The 11,053-nt window shown below is 43.2% G+C and overlaps 1 protein-coding gene across 1 annotated transcript in view; it reads right to left on the reverse strand.

Moving 5' to 3' along the window:
• Nucleotides 1-950: 950 nt before the first annotated feature.
• AMTN (amelotin) overlaps nt 951-11,053 on the reverse strand; it is a 26,771-nt gene continuing 16,668 nt past the window's right edge. The window contains exons 6-10 of the mRNA XM_015421422.1: nt 9,064-9,123; nt 7,243-7,344; nt 4,421-4,456; nt 2,501-2,527; nt 951-1,454 (exon numbers count right to left, since the gene is read on the reverse strand). Of these exons, the coding sequence (XP_015276908.1) occupies nt 951-1,454; nt 2,501-2,527; nt 4,421-4,456; nt 7,243-7,344; nt 9,064-9,123 (729 nt within the window). The remainder of the gene's footprint in view (nt 1,455-2,500; nt 2,528-4,420; nt 4,457-7,242; nt 7,345-9,063; nt 9,124-11,053) is intronic.

The following is an 11,053-nucleotide window of genomic DNA, read 5'->3' on the forward strand; positions in this document are numbered from 1 at the left end:
GTATTGTATAATGAAAGGTTTCTGCACAATTGAAACCCGAAACAGTATAGCAAATTCAAACCTAGTCATATGCCTTTGAAAATACCTTTATTGATATATAGGGTTTATTCAACAAGGCCAACAGTAATTAAAAACAGCTAGGATATGGTGCATGGAGATTTCCAGAAGAAGAAGAGAAATATGTGGCACACACAACTATCCACCGAGTCCTATCAAGCCATGGAATATAGTAAATACACTTGAACTCTGTCTTCAGCTACTTGAAATCCTTGAGGATTTATTAGGCTGCATCTGTCCAATGTCAGATATTATGCTAGCTTGCCCTATAACAGTCCTTTGGGCACTGTGGCATCATGCCCCTGCTGCGTTCCCTCCCCTTCCCAGACTTCGCTCTCCCCAGGCACGGTGCCCAAATCTCTAGGAGTTTCCAAAGCTGGAGCTGGCAATCTGAGCAAAAATAGGTCAGTTTCCAGTAATGTGTAGATGCAGACTTAATTAGCCAAATGATTAAATGGAGTGCTGTTCCATCTTATAGACCCAGCCGCAATAAACTATCATAACCCCACAGGCCTAGAGCAGGAAATGTTATATCAATACCTATAAAATTGCAATGTGGACCGTTATCATTATCATCATCGCTGGGGCATTCCCTGTCTTACACTGCTAAACTGTTGGGATTTTTTCCTTTCCTTTTACAAGACAGAGGCAGTGAGAAGGAATCTTTTTTGGAAAATCTCAGAATAAAGCAACCCTCAAGTTGTAGGACTACAATTAAAATATGGTTCGGGTATTAGATACAGGGTGTTCTCAAATTTCAAATAATAATCATAATATTTTTGCAAAAATCTTTCTGTCATTCCTACCCTAAAGTTAACAAAAATTACCATATGCACATTAACACCAGCAGTAATGATCAATGCACTCCATACATGGCATTAAACAATCCTTCTTTATGGCTCTCTCAATGGCTTGCTCTCCATGGTGGTTACTGGCATATGGCTGTCTCCTCTCACAAGCGATTGGGCCAAAGTATGGCCGCCCACAATTTTGTCATTCTCAGGTCTTGCGACTGTCGTAGGTGGTTCCCGAAGCTCACTCGGTTCCATATTGATTTTGATGAAGACCGTGGGTTCTGCAAATGGATCCTGGGTGACACCATGTTCGTAACCTGGCTGTCTAAACCCGGAGGGAGTTGGATGCAGGCCCGTTGCTGCCCCACTCAGGTCATCGTTCATCGCTGGGGAAATCTTCTGGATGCCTGCTAGGGCCGTTGCGTCTGCTGTGCCCTCTGGAAATGGTAGCTGACCTGCTGAGTTGCCTGGGTTGGATCCCGCCTGGCCTGCTGGAAGAAGCCCCTCTTGACCATCAGGGGGGGCTTCTGCCTGGCCTGAAGGGATCAATATCCCTGGCATTCCAGGGAGAATTAACCCAGTAAAAACCTGGGAAGGTGATTCCTGTGTGGAGAAAAGTGAGAGAATGCATGTCAGAATCTTAGACTACAAGCAGAAATCACAGAAGAACATGTATGAAGCTCCCTTATACTGAATCAGGCCATTAGTCCATCAAGATCAGTACTGTCTACTCTGACTGGCAGTGGCTTTCCAAGGTCTCAGGCAGAGGTCCTTCAAATCACCTACTACCTGGTCCTTTAAACTGGAGGTGCCAGAGATTGAACCTTGGACCTTCTGCATGCAAAACAGAGGATTTTCCACTGAGCCACAGCCCGTAACCAAAAGAGATCAGGGAATAACTGTGCTTCTTATTTCTAGTTTCTCCATAATGGGAAAGGGCGATGAGCTGAAGCCCACTGGAAATCTTACTAAGCAACCTGTTCCCTGCACAGACACAGTGCCTGGGTTTTCACTTGCCATTGTCCCATCTCTGCTGTGTCTGTGTTAAGTACGGTCAAGTCCCTCCTGACGTATGGGGATCCTATGAATTAATGACCTCCAAAACAGCCTATCATTAACAGCCTTTCTCAGGTCTTGCAAACTGAAAACTGGGCTTCCTTTATGGAGTCAAGTCATCTCATGTTGGGTCTTCCTCTTTTCTGCTGCCTTGAACTTTTATTAGTATTGTTGTCTTTTCCAGTGATTCTTGACTTCTCATAATGTGGCCAAAGTATGATAGCCTCACTTTAGGCATTTTGTCTTCTAGGAAGAGTTCAGTCCTGATTTGATTTGTCTCATGTACCAGCCACTATCCCACAAAAAGGCTCTGTCTTCACTGCGATGAGGGCTATAAACTTTCTCTTATCTAAAAGGAAAGCTCTGATGCTTCAGAATGCTAAATTCCCTAACCAGTACCAAATTCTGCAGTTTTTCATGCGTTTGCATGAAATGCATCCCATCCTGGTGGCAGCAGTGCCCCTAAAGGCCATAGTGGTTAGTAGCCTGTCACATTAACCAAGTGTGCCGGATTCATTGATCACGTTTGTTGATTGATTCTGACAAACCATGTTATAAGATCATTATAGAAAACCAAGTAGCAAGTTATTTACCGCTTCTTCCGAACTGAGCACTGCACCCTAAAATTCAAACCAAAAGGGGGGGAGAGAGAGAGAAGCAGCAAAAATTAAGGACAAACTGAACAGATTTTTTTTAAGTGAAAGGATAGTACTACAAAATCTCCTAAGTACTGACTTGCAAAACTCAGGCCAGGCACTGCCCTATTATGGAGCATTATCTTATATCAGCTTCATTCAACAAATCAAAATAGGCATATCTTTGATTCTGGCATTCAGTATCGAGTTCTGAGCTCAGACACTGATGTCAAAAGTCCAAATCTGGATGTCTGGCAAATTCCAAAACTTGCTGAATATCATTTCAGTTGGTTTTATTTCCATACCAAGAAAAGTCAGTTCCTTAGTTACACTGTCAGGGAGGAGGGAAGTGGGGAAAATGCTGGCTTCTGTTTTAGAAACTGCAGAACAGTTACTTATACAGGGTGAATGCCATTTCCAAATCATATGTTCGCCTCTTGGAGTCTCTACACTGAAAAATTAACCAACTAGCATCTATTACAGTCAACATGATAGAATGACACAGGGAGAAGACATGGGAAACGGAGAGACAATATCATGAAGACCTTCATGAATGTCTTGAGCAGGTGAGCTCTGATACATTCTTTGGAGGAAGGTTAAACTCCTCCACCACCGTACATGGTCTCAGGAAATTTACTTCCAGTTTTTTTAAAAATATATATTGAAAATTTTAAATAAAAACAGACTAAATTTTTTATAAAAGGACAAAAGAGGAAGAAAAGAGAAAAGAGACAAAACCAAAAGAATAGACATACCAATAAAACTTTCAAAACTTCCTCAATGACAATTACAATCACTTAATGTTAAATCTCAAATTATAACACAATTACTTAGAATAAGTAGCAAAGTTACATCAACAGTTCTTCTTACATTTCCATTAATTGTGTGTGTGTGTGTGTGTATGATTCTCTAATTGTCAAATCCACTAATCATCAGATCATTTCCCCCTTTCGTGCAAAAAGTCAATAAGAGATTTCCAGCTCACTATAAAAGTAGAAATTGTCTCTCTAACCAAAGAGGTTAATTTAGCCATCTCAGCAAATTCTAGCATCTTAAACAACCATTCTTCTACGGATGGAGGAAATTTGCTTCCACTTTAAATGTGGAAAATACCTATCATTTTGAGTCAGTTATGACAAAACGAGGTTAATAAGTGTCTAGTATTTCTACAGTCTTTTTGAGCACTCAAGGCACTTTGCAAATATGGGGTTGGATCCAACCCACTTTTTAGCTGGGGGGGGGGGAGGAGCAGGTCTTCTACCATCACAAAGGCAATGCTTGGGATCATGGGATCTGCATAGATAAGACATGAGAGACAGGGGTTGTAGTAAGGAGAGGGAATGTGGTGAGGCTGAGTGAAACAGCTGGCTTGATCCAACCCATAATCTACCTTTACAACAACTTTGCAATTTGTATTGCTGGCAATTTTAATAGTTAGTTTTGCTTTTAGGATGTTTTCCTCTTGTTATCCACCATGGGGTCCCAGTTTTCTGGGAGAAAGGTGGGCTTATAAATGTTTTAAATAAATAACTAAGGGGGGGGGAGTCATATTATACCAATATTGCAAATACTTCATGACAGAGGTAAGGTTTGAAATGGAGATTTCACATCTCGGTGTCTGAACCATTATGCTATACCAGCCCCTAGCCATTTAGTGCAATTTCACATTTGGTATCTAGTTTTTGTAGGCTTCGTGTGTGTGTGGGGGGGAAATCATGCCAGATCTGTGGGATGATTACCTCACATTCCATATGTATTTCCTTCAGGAGGCTTGTTGGAAAAACAGATGTCTCTAATAAGTTACTTTTGAGGCAGAAGCAGGAATCACCTTTCTTTTCAGAACACAAGCAATTTGTTTATTCATGCCCCATTTCTTACCTGTGGTCCCATATGTGATAATATAATTGGAAGTATCTGCAAGAAAAGCAGTGATAATTATACTGAGATTGTTCAGCTGTTTTGGCAAGCTACAAATAAGACTGATAGTTACTTCCCTGGCACTGGAACTATACACTGTCTTAGCACAGCTATTTAAAAAATAGTAATCATGCTTGACAATGGTAGGTGCCAGGTAAAAACATTTTTTTCAAGTAATTCTGTAAATAGGGGGAAATCACAGGCGAGGGATAACAGGACCTTTCTTCTATTAAGAACTGTTAAGAGCAGATTTGGCAGGAGTGAGAAAATCTCTGTCTTTGAAAATTCTTTCCTCTGCACAACTCTTGCAGGCACGTGAATTATGCTGTCCTTTGCCCCTACTTTCAGCAGCCATTGGTTCCCTGATCAAAACTGATGCAAAATATCTACGCAAAGCCTTTTATGCTAGTGTGCCTGCATTGGTCCTCCTGAAGAGGGAAAAAATTATATTTAAAAAGCACTATTTAACTACACAGAATGCTTCACCAGTCTAATCATAGTAATCCTGTCTAGAAACTGGTAAGATCAGTCCGTGCTTAGTGAGCCTTGTGATTAACGTGCTATTATGCCTCCCTCCCTGTTCCTTTCTGTGTTCCATTATCTCTCCTCCTCACCTGTCTGTCGTGGGACAGCACTTGCATCCCACTTGTAACAATAGACAGGGGAAAAGGTGAGGGGTGGGACCTATCAAGGGACCGAGTGGGAAGGAGCAGTTGTGGCCACTTTTCCCCACCATGCTAAAACCTTTGACTGTGTGGATCACAACAAACTATGGCAGGTCCTTAAAAAGATGGGAATACCAGACCACCTCACATGTCTCTTGAGAAACCTGTATAAGGGTCAAGAAGTGACATTTAGAACGGGATATGGAACAACTGATTGGTTTAGCATAGGAAAAGGAGTATGACAAGGATGAATACGCAGAGTACATCATGCGAAATGCTGGCCTGGATGAATCACAAGTGGGAATTAAGATTGCTGGGGAAAAGATCAACAACCTCAGATATGCAGACGATACCACTCTAATGGCAGAAAGTGAAGAGGACCTGAAGAGCCTCTTGCTCAGAGTAAAAGAGGAGAGCACAAAAGTGGGCTTGAAGCTCAACATCAAAAAAAAACTAAGATCATGGCATCCGGCCCCATCACTCCTTGGCAAATAGAAGGGGAAGTTGTGGAAGTAGTGACAGACTTCACGTTCCTGGGATCCCAGATCACCAAAGACTGTGACAGCAGCCATGAAATTAAAAGATGCCTGCTCCTTGGGAGGAAAGCGATGGCGAACCTAAACAGCATGATAAAAAGTCGAGACATCACTCTGCCAACAAAAGTTCGCATGGTCAAAGCAATGGTATTCCCAGTAGTCATTTATGGCTGCGAGAGTTGGACTATAAAGAAGGCCGGGCGGCAAAAATAGATTCTTTTGAACTATGGTGCTGGAGAAGACTCTTGAGAGTCCCTTGGACTGCAAGAAGATCAAATCAGTCAATCCTAAAGGAAATCAACCCTGACTGTTCCCTGGAAGGCCAGATAATGAAACTTTGGCCACCAAATGAGAAGGGAGCACTCACTGGAGAAGACCCTGACGCTGGGAAAGATTGAAGGTCAAAGAAGTTGGAGACGGCAAAGGATGAGATGGTTAGACAGTGTCACCAATGCAACGAACATGAAATTGAGCAAACTTCAGAGGATGGCAGAAGACAGGAGTGCCTGGCGTGATCTGGTCCATAGGGTCGCGAAGAGTCGGACTCGACTGTGCGACTGAACAACAACAAAAAGACTCAACAATGTTCAAGCTGCAGGTGGGGCACAGATTGTGAGCAGCATTCTCAAACACTAAAGATCTCAGCATTGCCAACAAGTATAATTAAAGGCTGATCAACTGGCCTGGTTCCATTGTGGTAGTAGTAATGTCGCCTTGTTATAGATGAGAACCTCAATAAGACAGATGGGAAGATTGTGCAAAGCTATCTTGGGAGCAAATGGCCAAGATGATTTTGGATGACATTTATATTGCAGTGCTATTTCAGCTCTCATTCTATCCGGTGTGGCACTGTCATTCCTTATTCCTGTCCTTTCATGAGTTCTCCTGTGAGGGAGTATGAACTAACTTCAACATCCTTCCCATACACACATACCACGAAATGCATCGATCTCCATGCCATGGTGGTCTGCCTGTGGGTTTCCTGAGACCCATTTGTTTGTTGGACACAGCATCTCCTCCCTTAAGCAAAGAGGTGATCTTGTCCTCCCTCCACTTCATGGAGAAGGACATGCTCCAATAAGCATCACTTTTGTGTCTGTAGAGAGCATTCCACTGCTTGGCTTGCAACCTCTTAACACTTTGTGATTGGCTTCAGCACTAGTGGCAGCCGTTTTCAGATTGCCTCTCCCAGATAAGGTTGCCAGGTCCCTGCTGGCCACCAGCGTGGGGTGGGGTCGCCAGATCCAGGTTGAAAAACTCCTGGAGATTTGGGGGTAGAGCCTGGGGAGGGCAGGGACCTCAGTGAGGTATGACGCCATTGAGCCCATCCTCCAAAACTTCCATTTCCCCCCCAGGGGAACTGATCTCTGTGGTCTGGAGATGAGTTGTAATTCCAGGGAATTCGCAGGTCCCACCTGGAGGCTGGCATTCACTTAGATCCCAATTCCCAACTTGTAGCTCTGCTGGAAAGATGGGCAAGCTTGAGCTTTTCATCAGCATCCTATCGTACGGTCCTACATGGAAACGGATGGATTGATTAAGTTGCCAATATAGACAGCTGAGCAGGCTATAAAATACTTGCTTGAGGTGGTGGCAGCAGCTGCTGTGGGATATTCAATCCGTCACCTCCTCCAGGCAATATTTGTGTTGAAGGAAACAGTCTGTGTCCAAGCAGAGCCATAAGCTATATAACAAGCAGGGGAGAATTGGAACCCATTAGAAACAGTGCACAAAATATTGAGGAGTTAACTTTTTAGAATTAAATGTCCATATGTAAAATTTCTTGAACATTCCTAAGACATTGCAAGAAGGTACATTTAAGTCCAAGGTTAAAAAAGTGGCTGATGACAGCAAGCTTGCTTTGTTATGATATCTTTTGCTCAGTCAGTTCATGATTCACAAGCATTGGAGGAAGCACTGCTCTTTCATATCTGGCCCATTTCAAGAATGGATTTTTTTTGTCAGTGTAGGGCCTGAAATTTGGAAGCTCCTTACTTAGGACAGCAATGGACATGGAGTATGGGTGGGGAGGGGAGTGTAGGCCCTCCATTTCTTTAAACCAGCAGATAAAAACACATCAAATCATCATTGGGAGAAGCTAATTATACTGTGTTCTAGTCCTTTATGCCCTGACCTAAATGACCTAGGCTAACCCAGTCTCATCAGATCTCAGAAGCTAAGCAAGGTGGATCCTGGGTAGTATTTGGATGGGAGACCAATGAGGAAGTCCAGGGTAGCTACGCAGAGGCAGGCAATGGTGAACAACCTCTGAATGTCTCTTGCCTTGAAGACCCTATGGGGTCACCAAAGTTGGCTGTGACTTGACGGCACTTTCCATCACCGCCTTCATTCTGAGAAATATTTCACCTAGGGACATGGAAGTCACTTGCTGCATCTCAGCCCCTGCTGCTAAACCTCCTGTTAAGATAAGGCACTGAGAACTTGATGCAATCTGGCTTTTTAAAAGCTGAGATTTAAAGCTACCCAATGGGTAATTTTAAGTTTGCATAGATGCTTAAATTGTATGTGCAACAGGGAAAACTTTCAAAACATGGCCATGTGTTGCTGATTTATTCCTCTTACTTTATCTTCCTTATTCAAGACACACTGCATAATGGTATCTTCTGATACCAACATAGCATTCTATATCACAAATGTAGTACTAGTCATCACGCACTGAAATACCCCATAAATAAATACCTTTGATTTTAAAACTGTGCAAGGCTCCATGGAATATACCCTTCCAACATTTCACATAGGCAAATAGGGGCACTGTCTTGTATACTTCTAAGAAGACCCATATTCTCAAATGTTCTGAGAATCCTCAGTGCACTCACCATTATAGGTGGAGGCTCTTTTCTGCTTACTGTATTGATTTACTCTGCAATGGTTTATTCTGCACTGATTAAAATACAGAGGATCTGTTTTTTTGTTCCTTTGATCAAAACTTTACTGTAGGTACATAATCATCCTTTAACGTATTACCAGTAATTTCAAAATTAACTTCGCTAGAGGTGAGATACATCCTTCCCCTTACCCCATCATCCCATTCAAAGGTTTAACTTCTAAAGACCTTGGGGGCAAAGCAGATGCATGGAAAAAACAGCAACGCTAGTAAATTACTTGTATTCACAAACTTTTTTAAAAAATCCAAACACTGAATGGGGACATACCAGAAAATCCGGAGAAACATGACAGTCATGTTTTTCAAGAAAACAAAACATTTGTATAAGGAGCAATGAAAACGGTATCTTCTGATACCAACATAGCATTCTATAAAACAAACGTAGTACTAGTCATCACACACTGAAACAGAATCTTTGTTGGTCAATTAAAAAAAACTTGCAGAAAATAATAAAGAATAAAAAACTGAACACTCTTTAGAAATCAGGGCGGAACTTACAACATTGATGTCTATTGGGGCCATCTGTGAGTATGGCAGCAACTGGAAACCAGGGACAGGCTGTAAAACAAGGAATGGCTGAGATTTGGTTTGCAAAGTGAATACTGCAAAATTGCTAGAAGTGCCAGTACATCAAAATCTTGACTAGGCAAAAAATTAGCAAGAACCATTTGTAGTGTTCATGTTGGGTATTCTGGCATCCCATCCAGGACTCCACACTCGCCTCAAACTGGCAAATCTCCACCCACCTATAGTTATTGCTCAGAATAACATGTAATATGCCTTTAGGCAGCTACATTGGATCCAGTTGACCATTCAATGCACTCCGTGGTTAGAGGATCAGACTAGGACCCGGGAGAACCAGGTTCAAATCCCCACTCTGCCATGGAAGCATGCTGGGTGACCCTGGGTCAGTCACAAAGGCTCAGCCTAACCTTCCTGGCAAAGTTGTTGTGAGGATGAAAAGGAGGAGAGGAGAATTATATAAGCCACCTTGGGTCCCCACTGGGGAGAACGGTGGGATATAAATGAAGTTAAAAAATAATAAGTAATGTGTTGACAATGCTATGCTGCACTTATCTGTAAATAGGTGGCCCGGTCACACGGGCCGGATATCGCGGGGGGGGGGGGTGGCTGTTTGCCCCGGGGCAAAATAACGTGTGGTTGTGTGATCAGACATCCCGTGGAGGTTCCGTGGAGGTCCCGTGGGTAGGGGGGAGGTGCCGATCACAGGACAATCCTGCGGCGCGGCAAATAAGCGGCGCGGTGCGGCAAACGGGTTTGTTTTTTTCTGTACACCAAAGTATGCGCATGCTCCATTGGGTGCTTGTGCGCATCCATGGAGACTTAGAAAAAAAACCCCTTTTTGCAAGGGGACATGGGCGGGCGCCGGATGCCACCGGAAACGCGATCAGATGCCCGCCCTTGCCCCGCGGTTACTGGAAATTAGTACCTCGGAGGTACTAGTTTTTTATCCTGCATCTTCGGCGGGAAGCCTCGGGTGAGCCACGGGAGCTCTACGCTTCCCAGATGTGGCGCTGAGATCGCGCCTGGAAAATCCACCTATCTTCCGTCTCTCTAGCGTGGCTAATGTTCCGTGTGACCGCAGCCGGTAATGGCCTAATCTAAATGGTTCTTAAAGTCTGGCCGGAGAACGCTGGTGTCTTGCCAGAAGGGCTGAAGCGGGCCTTGAAAAATTATGCAACCATTTGGAGGCATCAGCCTTGCATGGTCCTTGCAGTAGCTGAGGGCCCCTGCAGCATTACGTTTCTTCTTTTAGTATATAGACCAGTGATTGCAAACCTTTTAGAGACCGAGAGCCCAAACTGCGACCCAAAACCCACTTATTTATCGCAAAGTGCCAACACGGCAATTTAACCTGAATACTGAGGTTTTACTTTAGAAAAAACAACTCATACATTAACTTAAGATGATCCAAACAAAGTAAGGAGAGCAATCCCAAATGCTTTCATTTACTTAAAATTATTTGGCAGAGAATTTGGCACTTTAATGATGGTCTGGGCCTGGCTGGGGCGATGGCACACGTGCCCACAGAGAGGGCTCTGAGTGCCACCTCTGGTACCCGTGCCATAGGTTCGCCACCACTGATATAGACTTTTCTTTTCTTTTTTTTAATTTTATTTATTTATTTATTTTAAAATATAGACTTTTCTGAAGAAGGAAGTTAGCATGCCCTAGAACAGCGACACGACTGTAGCTGATATGTGTAGGGGAATCCTGGAAGCATTCCCCTTGCCCAGAAAGCACAGTATTACCCTTCAGCCTGGACTCACTGAGGAAAGGGGAAACTGGGGGCAGGGAGGTAATATTTAACAGACAAGTTGGAAGGAGAATGTTTGTCCATTGCCCAGAGGAATGGGGGTGATTTCGAATTTCCCATTTCTTCTGTTTCTGCTGAACAATCCCTGTTTCGGATTTGCTTTTCACTTACTCGTATGAAACCTGTGCTTTAAAAAAAAAAAAAACATTC

This window comes from Gekko japonicus, unplaced genomic scaffold (assembly GCF_001447785.1).
Source record: "Gekko japonicus isolate JY-2015 unplaced genomic scaffold, Gekko_japonicus_V1.1 scaffold740, whole genome shotgun sequence".
NCBI lineage: Eukaryota > Metazoa > Chordata > Lepidosauria > Squamata > Gekkonidae > Gekko > Gekko japonicus.